This window comes from Delphinapterus leucas, chromosome 2 (genome assembly GCF_059928025.1).
Source record: "Delphinapterus leucas isolate spDelLeu-1000000601 "Yukka" chromosome 2, BTC_Dleu_Yukka2, whole genome shotgun sequence".
Lineage (NCBI taxonomy): Eukaryota > Metazoa > Chordata > Mammalia > Artiodactyla > Monodontidae > Delphinapterus > Delphinapterus leucas.
The window spans coordinates 139,985,211-140,009,758 of NC_143130.1; the positions used below are offsets into that span (position 1 = coordinate 139,985,211).

Below are 24,548 nucleotides of genomic sequence, written 5' to 3' on the forward strand. Positions count from 1 at the left end.
AATTTAGTCACATCAGAGAGGAAAACAAAGCTCAGGGAATCTAGGGCAGCCATATACCACCTCCAAGAGCATCCATGGGAAAATGAGGAGGCCTGGACAGTCCCTGCCTGGCACTCTCAGGACAGAGGCTTGAAGGAAAGCCTTGAAAGCTACAAGGAGCATGAGATGCAGTCAGACCTGGGTTTGAAGGCTTCTGCCATGTAGCACTGTGATCTGGGTTCTCCCACCAGGCTTCCCACTATTGCCTCATAGCAGACTATGTTCTTCATAGGTGAACTCAAGCTAGAGCTAGGCAGAAACTGCCTTCTCCAATCTAAAAAGACTGGCTACTGAAGAAACTGGCAACCCAAAATGGCCAATGGGTGTAGGTAAAACGAGCCCCCAACAAAAGCCTGCTTTCTTTAACAAAAGGTCTGGAAAAGGGCAGCCTAGCTAGACAAAAACATTTTAGAGGGAGGACCGTCAAGATGGCAGAGGAGTAAGATGTGGGGATCACCTTCCTCCCCACAAATACATCAAAAGTACATCTACATGTGGAACAACTCCTACAGAACACCTACCGAACGCTGGCAGAAGACCTCAGACTTCCCAAAAGCCATGTAGCAGACAGGGTCTTGGGGTTCCGGCCGGGTGTCAGGCCTGAGCCTCTGAGGTGCGAGAGCCAAGTTCAGGACATTGGATCACCAGACACCCCCTGGCCCTATGTAATATCAATCAGTGAGAGCTCTCCCAGAGATCTCCATCTCAACGCTAAGACCCAGCTCCACTCAATTACCAGCAAGCTCCAGTGCTGGACACCCCATGTCAAACAACTAACAAGCCAGGAACACAACTCCACCCATTAGCAGAGAGGCTGCCTAAAATCATAATATGGTCACAGACATCCCAAAACACACCACTGGACGCAGTCCTGCCCACCAGAAAGATCCAGCATCATCCACCAGAACACAGGCACCAGTCCCCTCCACCAGGAAGCCTACACAACCCACTGAACCAACCTTAGCCACTGGGGGCAGACACCAAAAACAATGGGAACCACAGACCTGCAGCCTGTGAAAAGGAGACCCCAAACACAGTAAGTTAAGCAAAATGAGAAGACAGAGAAATACGCAGCAGATGAAGGAGCAAGGTAAAAACCCAGCAGACCAAACAAATGAAGAGGAAATAGGCAGTCGACCTGAAAAAGAATTCAGAGTAATGATAGTAAAGATGATCCCAAATCTTGGAACTAGAATGGAGAAAATACAAGAAACGTTTAACAAGGACCTAGAAGAACAAAAGAGCAAACAAACAGTGATGAACAACACAATAAATTAAAAATTCTCTAGCAGGAATCAATAGCAGACTAACTGAGGCAGAAGAACGGATAAGTGACCTGGAAGATAAAATAGTGGAAATAATTACTGCAGAGCAGAATAAAGAAAAAAGAATGAAAAGAATTGAGGACAGTCTCAGAAACCTCTGGGACAACATTAAATGCACCAACATTCGAATTATAGGGGTCCCAGAAGAAGAATAGAAAAAGAAAGGGACTGAGAAAATATTTGAAGAGATTATAGTTGAAAACTTCCCTAATATGGGAAAGGAAATAGTCAATCAAGTCCAGGAAGCACAGAGTCCCATACAGGATAAATCCAAGGAGAAACATGCCAAGACACATATTAATCAAACTTTCACAAATTAAATACAAAGAAAAAATATTAAAAGCAGCAAGGGAGGGTTTCCTGGTGGTGCAGTGGTTAAGAATCCGCCTGCCAATTCAGGGGACACAGGTTTGAGCCCTGGTCCAGGAAGATCCCACATGCCGCGGAGCAACTAAGCCCGTGCACCACAACTACTGAGCCCATGCACCACAACTACTGAAGCCTGCATGCCTAGAGCCCGTGCTCCACAAGAAGAGAAGCCACCACAATGAGAAGCCCGCGCACCACAACGAAGAGCAGCCACCGCTCGCCGCAACTAGAGAAAGCCCTCGCACAGTGACATAGACCCAACATGGCCAAAAATAAATAAATTAATTAATTAATTAATTTTTAAAAAAAGCAGCAAGGGAAAAGCAACAAATAACATGCAAGGGAACCCCCATAAGGTTAACAGCTGATCTTTCAGCAGAAACTCTGCAAGCCAGAAGGGAGTGGCAGGACATATTTAAAGTGATGAAAGGGAAGAAATTACAACCAAGATTACTCTACCCAGCAAGGAACTCATTCAGATTCAACAGAGAAATTAAAACTTTTACAGACAAACAAAAGCTAAGAGAATTCAGCACCATCAAACCAGCTTAACAAGAAATGCTAAAGGAAATTCTATAGGCAGGAAACACAACAGAAGGAAAAGACCTACAATTACAAACCCAAAACAATTAAGAAACTGGGAATAGGAACATACATATCGATAACTACCTTAAATTTAAATGGATTAAGTGCTCTAACCAAAAGACACAGACTGGCTGAATGGATACAAAAACAAGACCTGTATATATGCTGTCTACAAGAGACCCTCTTCATACCTAGGGATATATACGGACTGAAAGTGAGGGGATGGAAAAAGATATTCCATGCAAATGGAAATCAGAAGAAAGCTGGAGTAGCAATTCTCATATCAGACAAACTAGACTTTAAAATAAAGACTCTTACAAGAGACAAAGAAGGACACTACATAATGATCAAGGGATCGATCCAAGAAGAAGATATAACAATTGTAAATATTTATGCACCCAACATAGGAGCACTTCAATACATAAGGCAAATGCTAACTGCCATAAAAGGGGAAATTGACAGTAACATAATCATAGTAGGGGACTTTAACACCCCACTTTCACCAATGGACAGATCATCCAAAATGAAAATAAATAAGGAAACACAAGCTTTAAATGATACATTAAACAAGAGGGACTTAATTGATATTTATAGGACATTCCATCCAAAAACAACAGAATATACTTTCTTCTCAAGTGCTCATGGAACATTCTTCAGGATAGATCATACCTTGGGTCACAAATCAAGCCTTGGTAATTTAAGGAAATTGAAATCATACCAAGTATCTTTTCTGACCACAACACTATGAGATTAGATATCAATTACATGAAAAACAGCCTTCATGTGTTTGTAGTTTTTACAGTATTTTTTCTTGCAAAAAATACAAACACATGAAAGCTAACAATACGCTACTAACTAACCAAGAGATCACTGAAGAAATCAAAGAGGAAATAAAAAAATACCTAGAAACAAATGACAATGAAAACACAATGACCCACAACCTATGGGATGCAGCAAAAGCAGTTCTAAGAGGGAAGTTTATAGCAATACAATCCTACCTCAAGAAAAAAGAAACATCTCAAATAAACAAGCTAAACTTACATCTAAAGCAAATAGAGAAAGAACAAAAAAAACCCAAATTAGCAGAAGGAAAGAAATCATAAAGATCAGATCAGAAATAAATGAAAAAGAAATGAAGGAAACAATAGCAAAGATCAATAAAACTAAAAGCTGGTTCTTTGAGAAGATAAACAAAATTGATACACCATTAGCCAGACTCATCAAGAAAAAAAGGGAGAAGGCTCAAATCAACAGAATTAGAAATGAAAAAGGAGAAGTAACAACTGACACTGAAGAAATACAAAGGATCATGAGAGATTACTATAAGCAACTATATGCCAATAATATGGACAGCCTGGAAGAAATGGACAAATTCTTAGAAAAGCACAACCTTCCGAGACTGAACCAGGAAGAAAGACAAAATATTAACAGACCAATCACAAGCACTGAAAATGACACTGTGATTAAAAATCTTCCAACAAACAAAAGCCCAGAACAGGATGGATTCACAGGTGAATTCTATCAAACATTTAGAGTAGAGCTAACACCTATCCTTCTCTAACTCTTCCAAAATATAGCAGAGGAAGGAACACTCCCAAACTCATTCTACAAGGCCACCATCACCCTGATACCAAAACCAGACAAAGATGTCACAAAAAAAGAAAACTACAGGCCAATGTCACTGATGAACAGAGGTGCAAAAATCCTCAACAAAACACTAGCAAACAGAATCCAGCAGCACATTAAAAGGATCATATACCATGATCAAATGGCGTTTATTCCAGGAATGCAAGGATTCTTCAATATACGTAAATCAATCAATGTGATAAACCAAGTGAACAAATTGAAGGATAAAATCCACGTGATCATCTCAATAGATGCAGAAAAAGCTTTTGATGAAATTCAACACCGGTTTATGATAAAAAACCCTCCAGAAAGTAGGCATAGAGGGAACTTACCTCAACATACTAAAGCTCATATGTGACATTGTTATCAATGGTGAAAAAATGAAACCATTTCCTCTAACATCAGGAGCAAGACAAGGTTGTCCACTCTCACTACTGTTAGTCAACATCGTTTTGGAAATTTTAGCCACAGCAATCAGAGAAGAAAAAGAAATAAAAGGAATCCAAATTGGAAAAGAAGAAGTAAAGCTGTCACTGTTTGCAGATGACATGATCCTACATATAGAGAATCCTAAAGATGTTACCAGAAGACTACTAGAGCTCATCAATGAATTTGGTAGAGTAGCAGGATACAACATTAATGCAAAGAAATCTCTTGCATTCCTACACAATAATGATGAAAAAACTGAAAGAGAAATTAAGGAAACACTTCCATTTACCACTGTAACAAAAAGAATAAAATACCTTGAAATAAAGCTACCTAAGGAGACAAAAGATCTGTATGCAGAAAACTATAAGACACTGATGAAAGAATTAAAGATGATACAAACAGATGGAGAGATATACCATGTTCTTGGATCGGAAGAACCAACATTGTGAAAATGACTATACTACACAAAGCAATCTACAGATTCAGTGTAATCCCTATCAAAATACCAATGGCATTTTTCACAGAATTAGAACAAAAAATTTCACAATTTGTATGGAAACACAAAAGACCCCTAATAGCCAAAGCAATACTGAGAAAGAAAAACAGAGCTGGGGGAATCAGGCTCCCTGACTTCACACTATACTACAAAACTATAGTAATCAACTCAGTATGGTACTGGCACAAAGACAGAAATATAGATCAATGGAACAGGATAGAAAGCCCAGAGATAAACCCACACACATATGGTCACTTTATCTTTGATAAAGAAGTCAAGAATATACAATGGATAAAAGACAGCCTCTTCAATAAGTGGTGCTGGGAAAAATGGAGAGCTACATGTAAAAGAATGAAATTAGAACACTCCCTAACACCATACACAAAAATAAACTCAAAATGAATTAAAGACTTAAATATAAGGCTAGACACTGTAAAACTCTTAGAGGAAAACATAGGCAGAACACTCTATGACATAAATCACAGCAAGATCCTTTTTGATCCACCTCCTAGAGAAATGGAAATAAAAATAAACAAATGGGACCTAATGAAACTTAAAAACCTTTGCACAGCAAAGGAAACCATAAACAAGACCAAAAGACAACCCTCAGAATGGGAGAAAATACTTGCAAATGAAGCAACTGACAAAGGATTAACCTCCAAAATTACAAGCAGTTTATGCAGCTCAATATCCAAAAAACAAACAACCCAATCCAAAAATGGGCAGAAGACCTAAAGAGACATTTCTCCAAAGAAGATATACAGATTGCTAACAAACACATGAAAGGATGCTCAATAACACTAATCATTAGAGAAATGCAAATCAAAACTACAATGAGGTATCACCTCACACCAGTGAGAATGGCCATCATCAAAAAATCTACAAACAATAAATGCTGGAGAGGGTGTGGAGAAAAGCAAACCCTGTTGCACTGTTGGTGGGAATGTAAATTGATACAGCCACTACGGAAAACAGTATGGAGGCTCCTTAAAAAACTAAAACTAGAACTACCATATGCCCCAGCAATCCCATTACTGGGCATATACCCTGAGAAAATCAAATTCAAAAAGAGTCATGTACCACAATGTTCATTGCAGCTCTATTTACAATAGCCAGAACATGGAAGCAATCTAAGTGTCCATCGACAGATGAATGGATAAAGAATATGTGGCACATATATACAATGGAATATTACTCAGCCATAAAAAGAAACGAAATTGAGTTACTTGTAGTGAGGTGGATGGACCTAGAGTCTGTCATACAGAGTGAAGTAAGTCAGAAAGAGAAAAACAAATACAGCATGCTAACTCATAGATATGGAATCCAAAAAATAAAATGGTTCTGAAGAACCTAGGGGCAGGACAGGAAAAAAGATGCAGACATAGAGAATGGACTTGAGGACACAGGGAGAGGGAAGGGTAAGCTGAGACGAAGTGAGAGTGGCATGGACATATATACACTACCAAATGTAAGATAGATAGCTAGTGGGAAGCAGCTACATAGCACAGGGAGATCAGCTCAGTACTTTGTGACCACCTAGAGGGGTGGGATAGGGAGGGTGGGAGGGAGATGCAAGAGGGAGGAGATATGGGGATATATGTATACATATAGCTGATTCACTTTGTTATACAGCAGGAACTAACACAACCATGTAAAGCAATTATACTCCAATAAAGATGTTAAAAAAACAAAACCTTTTAGAAACAAACAAATAAATAAAAATTAACATCATGGCCCCAGGTGCTAACCAAACAGGTAATATAAAGGGAAAGAATTTTAGCCAAAGGTTAATAATCTTTCTTATTTGACTGAGAAAGCGAAAGCTGAACCTTTGTGGCAACTGCTGGATGAAATGTAATAACTGAAGCATAAGGAAATTGTTTTTAAATTTTTTATTATTACCACCCTTTAACTTTCTCTGTCCCACAAAAAGACTGTCTTATTCTATGCACTCACCTCAATTTAAATTATAGATCTAACACATGATACATTTGCCTTAAATTTGCATAGCACCAAGATGATACATTATTTTTATGAGAACCAAACCATAATCAACAAGAATGTTAAAGCATTTAAATGCAGTGTGATGTGCCGCTTTTAAAATGGTTGGTATTTTCCTCTTTGAAAGTTGTTGTACTTCATAATGGAGCCTCCTTGTGGTGAGTTAATAGTACTTCAGTCTTTCAAATCACAGGTAAAATGTTATTTTAATTTTTTCCTCACTCGCAGTGGAAGCATATACAGTAGTGCTCCCAAGAAAATATGTATTTACCTGTGAACCCCTGACATGCAGAGATCTGCAGGCACTGAATGACTACTAGGGAATGGTGAACTCTGCCATCTCTCCTTTGGTTTGTCTATAGTCCTTGTAGCTAAAGGTAAAGCAGGGTTAACAGTATTTTTTTAGTTAAATTGATTGTTAGGTTCTTTGTAGAGAAAACAAGGTGACTGACAATTGTTGACTTTTAAAGTAGCCCACACAGTGGGATCCTTGAGAACATATTAGATTAGTCAGGTGTGTGTTTTGCCTTAATCTAGTAGAGATATTTCTCTGCTTTTGACTAGACAGCATATTCCTCTGAGAGGAAAGGCAGCCTTATTTAACAAAGCCCAATGCTTTGGGAGAGAGATGCTAGCCATCTAGATCAGCCAGCTAAACTTCCTGAATAAACATGATAACAATTGTTAGATTCTGGTGGCTTGCGCTTTCTTGACCAATGATACAGGGAGATCCAGCTGAAGGAGGAACACCCAGGGACAAGGGTGTAAAGATATATGATTATCCTCTATTCCTTTACTCATGTGGAGAGGATAAAACAGGGTATTGATATAAAAAAATTATCTGAATCCAAGTGAGTAATAACAGTATGATTAAAAGATAAGACTGGGGCTTCCCTGGTGGCGCAGTGGTTGAGAGTCCGCCTGCCGAAGCAGGGGACACGGGTTCGTGCCCCGGTCCAGGAAGATCCCACATGCCGCGGAGCGGCTGGGCCCGTGAGCCATGGCCACTGAGCCTGCGCGTCCGGAGACTGTGCTCCGCAACGGGAGAGGCCACAACAGTGAGAGGCCCGCGTACCACAAAAAAAAAAAAAAAAAAAAGATAAGACTGGCTTACAGTTTAAAAAAAAACTGGGAAAAATTCAGTTAAACTACTCAAACACACAATTTAGAAGTACTCCTATGGTGGTATATTTTCAGGAGCCCAAGCCAGTAACTCAGGCCTCACTCAGAGGCTACTGGGCAGAGAAGACAGTACTTCCAGCCAATAGTCCCAAAAACCCGAGGGTCCACTGCAATGAAAAATAGGTAAATGATTTTACTCCGTCCAAGGCCAAGTGGAGGGACCTGCCCCCTCTCTTCACAGACCACTAACAGTGCTCTTTTGTGTTTTTTTATCATTTATTTTAAAAATACATTATAATAATTTATCCCATTATGTCTTTACCTGAAGACCACTATAATCATAACTTGGTAAAAAATTTTAGTAGTATTTTTAATAAATATCTTTTCAGCTATCAATGCAAGTTCGTTTTCCAAAAATGAGATCACTTGAAGTATTTTTTAAAATTTATTTATTTATTGTTTCTGGCTGCATTGGGTCTTTGTTGCTGCACGCGGGCTTTTCTCTGGTTGTGGCTAGTGGGGGCTACTCTTCATTGCGGTTCACGGGCTTCTCATTGTGGTGGCTTCTCTTGTTGCAGAGCATGGGCTCTAGGCGCGTGGGCTTCAGTAGTTGTGGCACATGGGATCCGTAGTTGTGGCTCGTAGGCTCAGTAGTTGTGGCTCATGGGCTCTAGAGCACGGGATCAGTAGTTGTGGCGTATGGGCTTAGCTGCTCTGCAGCATGAGGGATCTTCCCAGATCAGGGATTGAACCTGTGGCCCCTGCACTGGCAGGCGGATTCTCAACCACTGCGCCACCAAGGAAGCCCTCGAAATATTTTAATAACAGATTTTTTCTAAAATGAAATTTGTAGCTATATTTTACTAAATATAGATTTCATAATAAAAATAGCATTTATTGACCATTTTCTCTGGGCAGGCATCATGCTTAGTGCCCTATATGCATAGGTATTATATAAAGTATTCAATCTTTCTGCCTAGGGCTATTTTTCAGACTTTAGCACTGGGACATGGAGCCCAGGTAGAGAATGGTGGTCTTCCCAAGCTGAGAATGTAGAGATCAGAGTTCAAGGCAGCTGAACAAACTGGAATTTGCAGGCCAGAGTACTAGAGAAAAAGGAGTTATGTGATGGAGGGAGACAGAAGTCTGCCTGGGGGTTCTCCCATAGATCTTTGTTACAGAACTGGGGTGTAAATATATAGAAAAAAATTGCCATGAGCCCTAGGAGAGGGTGACTATGGTAAAACTGGGAGATGAATGAATACAGATACCTGAAATCATACTGGACTGGGTGATGGAGTTATAGTCCAACCAGAGTGGAGAGACTTCATGGAGAACATTGGACATTCATTTAAGACAATAGAGAGACTATAACTTGGCAATGAAAATCATGCCCCCAAACAAGAGTCATATCCTGGGACTAAGGCCAAAACTAGAGTGGCTCAAAGATTAAAAACCAAGTCTGAAAGGATCTAAAGGACCCACTGGTAATTTAAGTAAAATGTCCTTTAAAGGAAAACACAAAATCCATTGTCTACAATGCACTGTCTCAATGTAAAATATATAATCTAAGATAACTAGACAAGGAAAAAAAAGGAAATACCAACCATAATCCAGGAGAAGCAGTAATTTGTATAGCCCAGATGTTTGAAATACCAGATAAGAACTTTAAAAACACCTGTTATAAATATGATTCAGGGCTTAAAGGAAAAGGTGGACATAGTGAATGAACATGTGGGAACTCTCAGAACTAGAAATTCTATTTCTTTCTACTATATATTTTTCCTATTTTAGAACTTCATATGGGGTCGTATAGTATGTACCCTTTTGTACCAGATTTTTCTGTTGGCAAATTGTCAAGCATTCATCTATTATTGTGTGGCAAGTAGTTTATTGCAAAGTAAACAGTGAAGTAGTTAGATGCTTACACCTAAATGTAGAATCAGTGATTACAATAGCTACAAGTGTAGACAGATACAAGAGTGCTTTCTTCATGACCCATTATCTCAAGAAATGTAGCAAATTGTGATGAAACTTTTTAAAATGGTGAATACTGCTTGATAAAAATCTAAAACGAATACACATTTTTTTATTTATAAAAGAGTTGTATTTAAATAAACTTTTCAGGGTATATAAAACCATGTTTAAAAACTATTTCTATGAAGAATGGATTAACGTTCTAAAATTACATAATGATTCATAGATGTCAGCTATTTCAATGTTTGGTGGGATATTTGATAATTGTATGGGATGTGGGACAACTCTGCCTCAGGCAGTATTCTCATATGTTTTGTAGGACATTTAGCACTCAATAAATGCCAGTGACATTATGACACCAAAAATCCCCCCCCACAATTTCTAAAATGTCCCTTAGGAGAGGGTAATATTCCTAATGATAATAGCAACTCTATCTTTTCATCATAGCCTTAAAACTGTGAGATTAATGCGTTTTTAAAATGTTGAAAAGATCAAGAGACGAACCACAAACTAGGAGAAAATATTTGCAAAGACACATCTGATTAAAGGCTGTTATCCAAAATATACAAAGAACTTTTAAAAGTCAATAAGAAAATGAACAACCCATTTCAGAAAATGGGCCAAAGACCTGGACAGACACAAAGGAGATAACCAGATGGCAAATAAGTATATGAAAAGATGCTATACATCATTGGTCATCAGGGAAAAGCAAATTAAAACAATGAGACACAAGTACATACCTATTAGAACGGCCAAAACCGCAAACACTGACGACACCAAATGCCGACGGTGATGAAGATGTGGAGCAACTGGAACTCTCATTCATTGCTGGTGGGAATACAAAATGAAACATGGTTTTTGGAAGAGAGTTTGGCAGTTTCTCACTAAACTAAATGTACTCTAAACGTACAATTCAGCAGTCTTGCTCCTTGGTATTTACCCAAATGAGTTGGAAACTTATGTGCACATTAAAAAACTGCTCATGGATGCTTATAGCAGCTTTATTCATTATTTACAAAATATAGAAGCAACCAAGATGTCTTCCAGTAGGTGAATGGAAAAATAAACCATGGTACATCCAGACAATGGAATATTATTCAGTGCAAAAAATAAATGAGCGTATAAGGCCATGAAAAGACGTGGAGGAACCCTAAATGCATATTGCTAAGTGAAAGAAGTTAATCTGAAAAAGCTACATACTGTATGATTCCAGCTATATGATATTCTTGAAAAGACAAAAGCACAGGGACAGTAAAAAGGCACTGCTTGCCAGAGGTTGGTGGTTGGGGGATGAATAGGTGGAGCACAGGATTTTTAGGGCAGTGAAACTACTCTGTAGGATACTATAATGATGAATACATGTCAAGATATACTTGTCCAAACCCACAGAATGTACAACACCAAGAGTGAACCCTAATATAAACTGTGGACTTTGAATGACTATGAGTTATGAATGTAGGTTCATTGATTGTAACAAATCTGGTGGAGGATACAGATGGATAATGGAGGAGGCTCCAAACATGTGGCGATAAGGCGTATACAGGAAATCTCTCTACCTGTCTCTCAATTTTACTGTGAACATAAAACTGCCTAAAATAGTTAAATCTTTTTTTTTTAAGGGTGGTAAGCTTTCAGAGTTTAAAAAATGATAAGACAAAAATATGCCTTAAAATACTTAATAGATACTCAAATTTTTAGATAGTATATTAAACACTTGTATTATCCAGAAGATTGACTACCTACCCCTCTCAATGCCTGACTTCAACTTTCACTGCTATTTTATCTTCATTTTTTAATCCATATATTGGGCTGGCCGCAAAGTGCCTTCGGTTTTTAAGTAAAAATAAAAGACATCTTGAACTTTGTTCAATAAAGATTTCACCATTTTGTCCTACTACCTTCTGCCATTTTTTAGGCAACTTCATCATAATTCCATCTTCCCAAAATTTTTTATCTTTTTGAGAAAGGTACTGTTCCAGGTACCTTTTACAGTCTTCCAGGAAATTAAATTTTTTCCGTTAAGAGAATTTTGTAAAGACTGAAATAAATGGAAATCTAAAGGTGCAATGTCTGGTGAATACGGTGGATGAATCGGAACTTCCCAGCCAAGCTGTAACAACTTTTGCCTGGTCATCAAAGAAACATGCGGTCTTGCGTTATCCTGATGGAAGATTATGCGTTTTCTGTTGGCTAATTCCAGACGCTTTTCATCAAGTGCTGCTTTCAGCTGGTCTAACTGGGAGCAGTATTTGTTGGAATTAATCGTTTGGTTTTCTGGAAGGAGCTCATAATAGAGGATTCCCTTCCAATCCCACCATATACACAAAAACACTTTCTTTGGATAAAGACTGACCTTTGGTGTGGTTGGTGGTGGTTCATTTCGCTTGCCCCACGATCTCTTCTGTTCCACATTATTGTACAGTATCCACTTTTCATCGCCCATCGCAATTTGTTTTAAAAACGGAACATTTTCATTACGATTCAGTAGGGAATCGCATGCGGAAATACAGTCAAGGTTTTTTTTTTCACTTAACTTATGTGGAACCCAAACATCAAAGCGATGAACATAACCAAGCTGGTGCAAATGATTTTCAACGCTTGATTTGGATATTTTGAGTATGTCAGCTATCTCCTGCGTGGTATAACGTTGATTGTTCTCAATTAATGTCTCCATTTGATCACTATCAACTTCAACTGCTCTACCCGACCGTGGAGCATCGTCCAGCGAGAAACCTCCACCATGAAATTTGGCAAACCACTTTTGACACATTCTATCAGTCAGCACCTTCTCCATACATTGCACAAATCTTTTTTTGCATTTCAGTTGCGTTTTTAACCTCTCTTGAAATAATAAAGCATAATGTGCCAAAAATGTTGCTTTTCTTCCATCTTCAATATTAAAACAGCTACACAAAAATTCACCAATGCTGGTAAGCTTTTTTTAAATGCACACTGATATGACAGCTGTCACAACACAATCTAACAAAACTGTTTCGAATGAAGTTAAAGACAACTAAGTGCTACTAGAGCCATCTACGGAAAAAAGACAAACGAACTTTTTGGCCAACCCCAATACTTCCTTTTATTTTTAAATACGTGCTAGTTATCCCTAGTAATATAAAACATACTTAATTCCATCGTTTCCTCTAGTTGTCTTCCTCTGCTTTCTATAGCCCAAGTCCATAAGAGCCTGGCCTCTATTTGCTACCTTCAATTTCTCAGTTCCTAATCACTAAGGTACCTGGTGTCTGTTACAGCATGGCTCCTAAAACAGCTCATTACAGCCACTAATTACCTTCTAATTGCTTCTTTTCAATCCTCATTCTATTTCTATGTAGCATTAGTCTCTTATTTTTCTTTCAGCCATAATAGTAAATATTCACAGTAAGTGCCTGGCTAAGGATCAGGCACAATGTTAAATGCATCATATATACTATCCTCTAAAGTAGGTATTATTATTCTCCTTCTTTTACACATGGGGAAATGGAAATATTGTGAGGTTAACTTGCTCACTGTCAAACAGCTGTTAAGTGGTGGAGGTTAGCTTTACATCAGGTTAGTATGACCCCTAAGCTGGATCCCTTAGCCACTCCTGATAATGAGTATGTAATTATTGCAGGAGATTTGGAAAATGTAGTATAGTACTGTTGTGGGTTGAATTGTGTCCCCCTAAAAAGACGTGTTGAAGGCCTAACCCTTGGTACCTGTAAACATCACCTTACAGAGTCTTTTCAGATGTAATTATGTTAAGATTAGGTCATTTGGGTGGGCACTAATGCAATACGATTGGTGTTCTTTTAAGAGGGTAGCTTGAGCACATAGATTAACACGGTGGGAAGATGATGTTATATCAGACATACAAGTAGAATGCCATTTGAAAACAGGATTAGACTGATGCAGCTGCAAGCCAAAGAATGCCAGAGTGCCAGCAAACCACCAGAAGCTAGGAAGAGGCAAGGAATTGTTCCCTCTACAGGCGTCAGAGGGCACACAGCCCTGCCAACACCTTGGTTTCAGGCTTCTAGCTTCCAGGAACTAGGAGACAATAAGTCTCTGTTGTTTTAAGCCACCTAGCTTGTGGTACTTTGTTTAATGGCATCCCTATGAAACTAGTACAAGTATAACCAGAACTATGGAACAATGATATCGCTACTGTTAACACTGATATATTTATGTCTAGTCTTTTTCTATGTGTGTGCATTCATTAAAAAAGGAGGTGTTACACTGAACATTCAGTTCACAGTTTTGCTTAAGTTAAAATTATGAGGATTTTCCCAACTTATTAAAATGTGTACAAAGCAGTTCACAATGACAACATAAAATTTCTTTGTATAAACGTTTCATTTATTTAACCATTTATCATTGGGTGTTTTGATTATTCTCAGTGATAACACAGTGATAATCATCCCTAAATCTCTGCCCATATTTGTGAATATTTCTATAAACTACTTTGGAAGAAGTGAAATTGCTCAACAAATGATATATTTTTTACATGTCTTTCCCTGATTCTCTCTGGTAAACTAGCTGACCTACGGTTTAGTTTGTATCTCTCAAGAAGATATCGAGGGCTTCCCTGGTGGCGCAGTGGTTGAGAGTCCGCCTGCCGATGCAGGGGACACGGGTTTGTGCCCTGGTCCGGGAAGATCCCACATGCCGCGGAGCGGCTGGGCCCGTGAGTCATGGCCGCTGAGCCTGCGCGTCCGGAGCCTGTGCTCCGCAACGGGAGAGGCCACGACAGTGAGAGGCCCGAGTACCGCAAAAAAAAAAAAAAAAGAAGATATCAGGCCCCCAAATTTTGTTTACACAAAAATGTACTGTTTCTAAAAATGCCCTTAGATTTGAAATTCCCCACACTCTGTTTCAAATATAGTTCCTTAGGGAGAACCTTCAGGACTCTCCGTTTAAAGGCCTGTCCACACCACTGATCAAAACACCTGACCACTGCTCTGAGGCTGGGGGAAGAGAGTAGTCTTCTTCTTTGGGGTGCCTGCCTCTTTTGGAGTAATACCCCGCTTTAGGAGCAAGGCAGTGGTGGGGACAGTAGCCTCTAATCTTCTCAGCTTCTTAGTCTTTCCTAGCATGGAGGCTCTGCCCTACAACAAGCTGGGTGGGGGCAATCACAGTCCCAGTATTCCCAGCATGCTGCACTGAGGTTAAGCACCCACCCTGTGAATGGGGACCAGGCGCAAGAAGAGAACTCCCAATCTCTATGGCCGCAATCACCTGGGATTTAGTCTCTGCAACATGTAGCTGGAAAGATGAGAAGTTCTCGGTACCTGCTCCTCCCAGGAAGCACCACAGTGCTGGACTGGGAACTGGGGAAGGAGGGATCCCTGGGTTCTTGGCTGTACTCACCTGAAGTGGAGTTTCTGTCACAAAGAGCTGAGAGAAGCTGGTTATAATTCAAATTCTACCCACTCTTGCTGTTCTTACTGAGTTATAGCAGACTTTCTTGCATATTTCTTCATTTGCTGTATGCTCTTGTTACTGAACCAGGTTCATCTTGCCCAACGCACAGCAAGCGAAACGCTGAGGCACTGAGCTGTGTAGCAGAGAGGGTTTATTCTCACGGCCGTCAAGCAAGGACGTGGAAGAACGAATCTCAAACCCACCTCCCCAAAGGCAAGGGCACGGGTATTTATGGGATAACGAATAAAGAAGCAGGGCGGTCTGAGGCGTGGGGAGTGTAGGGAAAGGTGATTGGAAAAAGGTGCCGTAACTGTCCTTCTGCGCAGGTGTAACTAACTACAGGCCTCTGCAGTTCAAACGTGGAGGCGCTTAGCACCATCGGAGGGTGGAGTTTTCAGCCCTCTGACGTCAGAAGGTCACAGAGAGGACATTCATGCCTGCCCAGTTGGAGGGCTGGCAATCCTATCCAGTCTTAATCAGCCCAGCTCAAACTAGATGCAGCTGACTCCAAGTTCTTGGAAAATAACTCAGGCAGACATCTTATTGTTTAGGCCATGTGCTGCTTGGAGTCTTAAAATGACCTTGATTAGTGAAGACAGATGAAATGAATTTGACCAACCATTATGCATGGTTTTACTCTTACAATTTCCAGACGCTTCAGATGGTTGCTTTTTAAATAATTTTCACCAGCTACACTTGTCTCACTGGGGAGCAGGTCATAGAGCTCCTCATTGCCATTCCATAAGTAGAACCCCCAACATATACTTTATGTATTATTTTGATTTACTGACCCAACAATACTAAAAATTTTCAAGTAATCCAAAATATTAAAAACTGGGGCTTCCCTGGTGGCGCAGTGGTTGAGAGTCCGCCTGCTGATGCAGGGGACACGGGTTCGTGCCCCGGTCCGGGAAGATCCCACATGCCGTGGAGCGGCTGGGCCCGTGAGCCATGGCCGCTGAGCCTGCGCGTCCGGAGCCTGCGCTCTGCAACGGGAGAGGCCACAACAGTGAGAGGCCTGCGAACCGCAAAAAAAATATTAAAAACTAATTTAAAAAACAGCCTGAGGTGCCTAATTTTCTCCAGCTGTGCTCAGCCACCCTGGAGCAGGAATGGAGAAGGCCAATGACTGGGGTCATCCAGGGCTGGGATTTATATGAGAAAATAATGAGACAGCATTATAGGGGTTGCCACAGCCCTCCATTGGTGCTGAGATGGAGTAATAATCGTTCTGTGTCCAAAGAAGGGCTCTAAAGCTGTCTAAGTTAGGCCTGGGTCCTCTCAGACTGAGTGGGGATAACTCATACAGCCCGCTGTGGATGTGACCAGAGACAGATCGATGGGTACCTCAGTACAGACAGATGACCACTGAAGACTGACGCTCACCTGGGCCTTGGAGCTAAATAAGCCCATCTTAAGTTTCTGCCATCTGGCAGAACAGGGGATTGGGGAAAAATTGAGTTGCATAAGTGACTTTCTTGCACCATGAACATTATGGACCAGGATCTAGATCTGATAAAGTGTAGGCAATTCTTTTGACAAGTTTAGTGGAAGGGCGGGAGCTCAGGGAGAGAAAAGGGATGAATAAATCGGAGAGGCTTTGTTTTCTCCTTTTAAGTAAGAATGCTTAAGAGCTCATGGGAAGGATTTGGTTCAGCAGGAAAGGCTAAGGATACCACAGAAAGGAGATAATTGATAGCATGAGGGTCCTGAGGCTGGTGAGGGGACCAGCTTCTTTACTATTAGAAAGACAGAGCTGAGAACTGGTATAAATTCAGTTTAGTTTGTTACATTTGATGGCTAAAATATGAGGGTATATGTATCTGATGGCTTCTATTTTCTTTGTGAAGTAGGAGCAAAAGTGATCTTCCAAAAGGGGAGAATTGGTTGAAAGTTTGAGGGGTCACTAAAATGGGCAGAAAGAGTGAGCTGACAAGAGAAGAGGTTCAGACTGCCGGGCAGGGTGGAAGGGTAGGGCGAGGCTATGGATTCTAGGTGTAGACGGTACTAATTGATCTGACTCTAATTTTCTCCAGCTGTGCTCAGCCACCCTGGAGCAGGAATGGAGAAGGCCAATGATTGGAGTCATCCAGGGCTGGGATTTATATGAGAAAATAACTGCTCAAAATCTCTTCATATATTTTTAAAACACACATCTTCTATAGCTGTTCTCCAAATTAAACAAATCCTTTCTTTTAAGTTTTATGATATCTATTTCCCATCCCTTTGATAGTTGTTTTTATCTTCCCAGGCTCTTTTTCAGGTTTCCCATAAGCTTTCACAAATTAGAGCAGTACCGTGCAGTGGTTAAGATGAGACTTCTGGCACCAGTCTGCTAGGGACAAATCTTACATCTAGAACTTACTTCCTGTGTGATCTTAGACAAATCACGTAGTCCCTATGTGCTTCAGGTGTTTTTTTTGTGGTACGCGGGCCTCTCACTGTCGTGGCCTCTCCCGTTGCGGAGCGCAGGCTCCGGACGCGCAGGCTCAGCGGCCATGGCTCATGGGCCCAGCCACTCTGCGGCATGTGGGATCTTCCCGGACCAGGGCACGAACCCGTGTCCCCTGCATCGGCAGGCGGACTCTCAACCACTGCGCCACCAGGGAAGCCCTGCTTCAGCTTTTTCATCTGTAAAATGGGTGGTGTGATAGTAATAGCATCCCCCCACCCACCCACTACTTAGAGGGTTGCTTTGAGGATTAAATGAGCTAATGTATGTACTATGCTGAGTATGACTTGTTATTGTAATTTAAATGAAATACTCAAGCTGGGAGCAGAATGAGATATGAAGGATTACATTCTGGCCTTTATGTCTAAACAATATTTGATACATCCCAATATTGCACAGCTTCTCTTTCTCCTTTTCCCACAAAGCCATGAGGAAAGGTCTAAGTCTTATATTTATTTGAGTCATTCTTTCACATCTTTTATTCAAGGCGCTAATTTTTGTCTCTAAGTATTTACAACTGGCCCAGATTGGTTCCCGGCCTTTATCTGCATGTCTTTTGCTTCCAAATCCATCTCTTCTTTGCTAACCGCTTCTGAAAATGCTGCACCTTTTCTTCCTTACAGGTAAACTAAAGAGTCCTGATTATGGCCCATTTTTATAAAGCACAAAGTCTTCGATTAGTCTGTATGCCCTCTTAAGGCAGGTAATGTGATTTCTACCCGTTAGTAGCCTCAGTGCCCAGGAAGTTGTTCTACATAAAGTACGAAATAAAACCAGTAGATGGTGATGATGTTGATGGTGGTGGTGATGACGATAGTACCACAACTTCTCATCCTTAGTTTCTCCATCTATTGATCTTTATGGGGGCAACAGAGGGTAGAGAAGGGAATATGGAGTTCTGAGGTTCAAGTCCTAGTTCTATCACTGACCAGTTGTATAGCCTCAAATTTAAAGACAAACACAACACTGTAAATTGTTCAGTAACTTACTAGCTACTTTCTCTCCCCTCACATTCTTACCCACCATTATTCTTAGAACCACTAACAGAACAATCTCCTTCCCAAGCCACCCCCTTCCTAAAACTTCCTATGCCTGCCTACCAAGAGTTAGGGTGGGGATTCATTTTTCTGCCTACAGTCCTTCATGCCACCACCTTGTCACTCCCAATCTCATGGATTTCCCCCTCACTCACGAAGCAGGTTTATTTCATGTTACGGTTATTTTTAAATGTCTTCCTTCAATTCTTCTCAGACAATACCCTATCTTGCAACATGCTTGCCTCCTTCCGCTAAGATCTCTAACACTTTTTCTGCCTCTATTCACAGTTGCTGAATTTCTGTGCTATGATACCTTTTGGAATTGGAAGACTTTATCATTTTCCTCTAAATATCAGACATGACTTCCATTTTCTCAAAATGTGAAAAATACACAACTTTTTTGCCTTTAACAGGATATCTGTTCAACGTGAGTTCAGCTGCACTGTCTGTAAATGTTTTATAATAAGTGCTAAAGAGGAGACATGATCTCATCTACTCTGTACTACACTCAGTGTAGGAAGATATATAAAGATAATTCATAAACTTCTGATTGTGTGATGTCTTGAGAAAGGGAAAACATTAAAACATCTTTAGCTCTGACAAGAATCATATATATACAGATGGCCAAGAAGCACATGAAAAGCTGCTCAACATCACTAATTATTAGAGAAATGCAAATCAGAACTACAATGAGGTATCACCTCACACCAGTTAGAATGGGCATCATCAGAAAATCTACAAACCACACATGCTGGAGAGGGTGTGGAGAAAAGGGAACCCTCGTGCCCTGTTGGTGGGAATGTAAATTGATACAGCCACTATGGAGAACAGTATGGAGGTTCCTTAAAAAACTAAAAATAGAATTACCATATGACCCAGCAATCCCACTACTGGGCATATACCTAGACAAAACCATAATTCAAAAAGACACATGCACCCCAATGTTCATTGCAGCACTATTTACAATAGCCAGGACATGGTAGCAACCTATATGCCCATCGACAGACGAATGGATAAAGAAGATGTGGTACATATATACAATGGAATATTACTCAGCCATAAAAGGGACGAAATTTGGTCATTTGTAGAGACGTGGATGGATCTAGAGACTGTCATACAGAGTGAAATAAGTCAGAAAGAGAAAAACAAATATCGTATATTAACGCATATATATGGAACCTAGAAAAATGGTAGAGATGAACCAGTTTGCAGGGCAGAAATTGAGACACAGATGTAGAGAACAAATGTATGGACACCAAGGGGAGGAAGTGGCCGGGGGTGGGGGTGGGGGCGGTAGTGGGATGAATTGGGAGATTGGGATTGACCTGTATACACTGCTGTGGGTAAAATGGATGACTAATAAGAACTTGCTGTATAAAAAAAAATCGTAATTTCCATCTTTGATTACAAAATAATGACATACACCCTTCTGTCACACGCAAAAAATTAAATACTAATGAAGATCTTTAAATACTTTACAAGAAAAAAAGGTGGCCATTTCACATTAAAATCTTTATATGAGAGCAGAGGTTTCATGTCTAGTTTAAAGTACTTATTCAATTAAGGCTGTGAAATACTGAAGAAAAGAGGGGCAAGATGGAAGAAAGGAAAGAGGAAGAAAACACAAAAACATCTTGTAAAATTCTGAGTAAATGATTCTATGTACAGTGGCATTTAATGTGAGAAATTTCACCCACACAAATCCTGAATTGTGCTTTCAAATATTTTTAAACAGCATCTTTGTTTTGCACCTTTCTGAAGGTATTTCTGGCTTGATTAAAGTACCTCTCTGACTTTACCCCTAAGTTATGAGCACTCTATTACATATAATAATCCCATAGCCATTCTCCTTTCAAATAAAGACCACATTATTTTATATGTCATGTCTATTAAGCAATTATTTTATTATTTATTTATTTATTTATTTCGGTATGTGAGCCTCTCACTGTTGTGGCTTCTCCCGTTGCGGAGCACAGGCTCCGGACGCGCAGGCTCAGCGGCCATGGCTCACAGGCCCAGCCGCTTCGCGGCATGTGGGATCTTCCCGGACCAGGACACGAACCCGCGTCCCCCGCATCGGCAGGCGGACTCTCAACCACCGCACCACCAGGGAAGCCCAAGCAACTATTTTTTTTAAACAAATGTACCCAAACTTCCAAATGTAGAGGAACATGATTTTCCTGGAGAGCTTTATGCTTATTCCAAGAATGCATCCACTTCTCAAAATATTTTTTGAATTCCTCTTTGGAATCACCTTCGGTTAGATGAAAGCTACCTAGGATAGCCAAGCTTATTACTTTTATAGAGCGCTCATATATGTATATATGCATTACTCACAAAGTTCAATCAACTTGACCTCAAATTACATTTTTGGCTTCATCCAAAAATCAATTTACCTCAAATGCAAAGATTTTCTACTATGAAAATTATTTTTTAAGAATGTGAAAGCTTTCTGAGAGTGGCACCCTTAAATCATTAGAAACAAAAGTAGCAGGTTAGAGTAAGGTTTAAGTCTCAAATCTTCCAAGGCAGATAATTTTGGGGATTAGATGGGGGACATTAATTTCTAAGTATAATCTTGAAATACTTTAAAAAATAGCCACATTTCTTTACGTTCATACTTCTCTTTGCCCCTCAAATGGTTGGATTTTATAGTAATAAACCACTTTTAGTAATAAACCATTTTTTCAAAATCCTAAAATAGTTTTAAACGGGATATGAATTTAAAATTTCTCACAAAGATTATGGGGGTGGGGGTGGGGAGGAAATGCACCAAAGTGTGTAAGGATAAAATTTTTCGACTCCTAACCTAAGCACCCAAGGCATGTGTCAGAGGTGAAAGTTCTAGAAATCTGAAGTTCTGCTGAATGCTGGTGATTTAGAGGGGCCTTCGAGCAGTTCTTAAGGTCTTCATTCTTTCCTGAAAGTCTATGTATATGAACCAGTTGCGTTCAATGAATTTTTTTGTTTGTTTCCCAGTGTGATTCCTGTAATATGAGCTTTTCAGTAATTGTGAATTTTATTTTTGTCATTTTTGGCACTTACAGTTCACAATGCTTGGTTGTGTGGTTGAACATCGTTTTAAGTTTTGCACTTTACATTCCTTTCAGCGCTTCTGAAGGAAAGGACACTGTTTTGTATGTTGTTTGGGGGAAGTGGTAGGCCTCCCCCTCTGTCTCTTTTGTAAATGTTTGGCTTTATGAAACACACGATTCTCTCCGGAATCCTGTATTGTTCATCGAAGCGGATGAAAATTTGCCTTCACAAGCTGTGCATCCCAACCCTTCTTGGCGGCTGCTATCCCCGGCTTCAGATTTAGGCTGTTTAGCTGCTGCTGTCACAGGATCTGGTGGCCCCTCCGGGCAGAAAAGCACAACTGGATTTTTGCGAGCCCACATGGCCACGTCCCCTCCCACCACGCTGGTCGGGCTGGAAGAGGACATCCTGCTGCAGGCCCCCAGGTGGTTGCTATAGCGGTTTCGAAGGGGATTGCGGCTTCTAGCCGGCAAAGCCGGGCCCTGGTTGGGCAGGAAAACGTCCATGTTCCTAGTCCGGTAGCCCTCTTCCCAGTTGCGCCCTAGGAGCATCGAAATGTTTGGGTTGCGAATGGCATAGATGACAGGGTTGATGGCCCCATTGGCCCAGGTCAGCCATACGGCCACCACGTTGAGGAGCGAGGGAGCCTGCGTGGCTTGGGCCTGCCGGGCCGCGGTCAGCAGCACCAGGAAGCAGTAGGGCCCCCAGCAGCACATGACGAAGACAATCATGAAGAGCACTGCGGTGGCCGTGCGCACGTCGCTGAAGAAGCGCAGCACGCGCGCGTAGGTGGTCAGGGGCCGCACGCGCAAGTCCGACAGGCGCACGGTCCTGCAGACGTGGTAGTGGTAGAAGCACATGAGCAGGAAGGGCAGCAGGTGGCAAGCCACCACCAACCCAACACTGTAGGCCGCGCCCAGTTGCGCGGGGTCCGGGGACGTCCGGTACATACAGCCGTGGAAGCTCTGCGCCGCCGGGGACTCCCAGGTAGCACGGAGCAGCTTCCAGGGCAAGGAGAAGCACAGCGCCGCCAGCCAGGCGCCGGCCAGCAGCTGCAGCGCGCGGCGGCGCCCGATCTTCTCCCGCGTCGGCCGCACGATGGCGCAGTAGCGGTCCAGCGAGATGAGGGCTACGCTGAGCGTGGACACGATGCCGAAGCACGAGCTAAGAAATGGCTGGCGGCGCCAGGGCCCCGCGGCGGCGGCGAGCGCCGGGCCCTCGGGCGGCGTGAAGAGGTCCAGGAAGGCGGCTGGCAGGCAGAGCAGCGCCGTGAGCAGATCCGACAGAGACAGGGACAGGATGAACGCGTCGGTGAGGGTGCGGAGCTACCGGTGCTTCACGATCACCCCTATCACCGCGCAGTTGTCCAGGCTAGACAGCAGGAAGATGAGCAGGAGGACGAGCGCCTGGGCCGTCCCCGCCGCCCCCTGAGATAGCAGCGGCGCCGCCGCGGGGCCCAGCGGTGGCCTCCCCGCCGCGCCGTGCCCGCCGAGGCGCCAGTGCTGTCGCCCACGTTCCCGCCGCTCTGGTTCCCTAGCGCCGCGGCCGACGCCGTCGCCGCAGAGGAAATCCGGCCAGGCGTGCCGGCCGCGGACGGGGCGCCGGGGTGTGGGCTGACCGACAAGTTTGTGCTCACTGTTGGGCGCACCGGCGGCGGCGGCTGCTTCTCCATGGGGCCCCGCGGCGGCCGCAGGTCTGCTCATCCCGCACCGGGGGAGGCGCCCGTAAGCCCGAGGTGGCTCGGGGCCGGGGGTGAGGGGCCTCTGCCTGGAGTTGCGCTCAGCCGGAGGGTTGACCGTAGCCCGCGACCCGCGGAGCTTTTGACGTGCGTTCCAGGCGTTGCCAAGGGAACCGCGTGTTTACGCGAGAGCGCGGGGCGGGACGCCGGCCGAGTACCCTCAGAAAAGCCGGTCCAGGATGTCACCTCTCCCCGAGGTTATGCGGCCAGGGAGGTGGGCTTCAGAGAGTGCCAGGTCGACCCCCTCAGGGACCACTGCCCAGCCAGATCAGATAAAGCGGGAACTGGTCCTCACACAGATGGCCAAATTCAACAAGGGTTCACTCTCAAGCTCTCTTGGATACACATGTCCTACAGAGAGGCGGGGGGCGAGGGGGGGTGCTTTGCTTCCTGTGGGTGTTTCTGGCATCTACAGGTAGGAAAGGAATCTAGAACCTGAAGTGGAAAACAATCTAAATTCGGAGATCTTAAACTTGAGGGAGCAGAAAAACTTAAACCAGGTGTTCTCAAACTTGAGCATGCAACAGAATCATCTAGGGCTTGTTAAAACACAGTTGACTGGGCCCAACCCCAGATGTTCAGATTCAGTAGATCTGGGGTCTTGTCCGAGAATTTGCATTTCTAACAAGTCGCTGGGTGGTGATGATATTGCTGGTCCAAGGACCACACTTTGAGAACCACTGATGTAGTAAGCTTATTAAAATGCACAATGGCTGGCTGACTCCCAGGAGTACTGAGGATGGGCCCATGAATCTAAACCCCAAAGGTGATTCTGATACAGGTGCTATGAGGAGCTAGGATATGGATCCTGGAGGCAGGATGTCACCTTGTTTTCAAGGACCTGGACCCCAGGACCATTACTCTCTCACACGTGTCAGGGAAGAGGGGAGAGTCACTGGTTCCTTGC

The 24,548-nt window shown here is 42.3% G+C and overlaps 1 protein-coding gene across 1 annotated transcript; it reads right to left on the reverse strand.

Annotated features, from left to right (window-relative positions):
• Positions 1-14,930: 14,930 nt before the first annotated feature.
• Positions 14,931-24,020, reverse strand: GPR135 (G protein-coupled receptor 135). The gene is given in 2 exon segments (XM_089907772.1): positions 14,931-23,386; positions 23,389-24,020. Coding segments are annotated over 2 exon segments (1,509 nt in total). The 5' UTR covers positions 23,576-24,020; the 3' UTR covers positions 14,931-22,064.
• Positions 24,021-24,548: the final 528 nt, after the last annotated feature.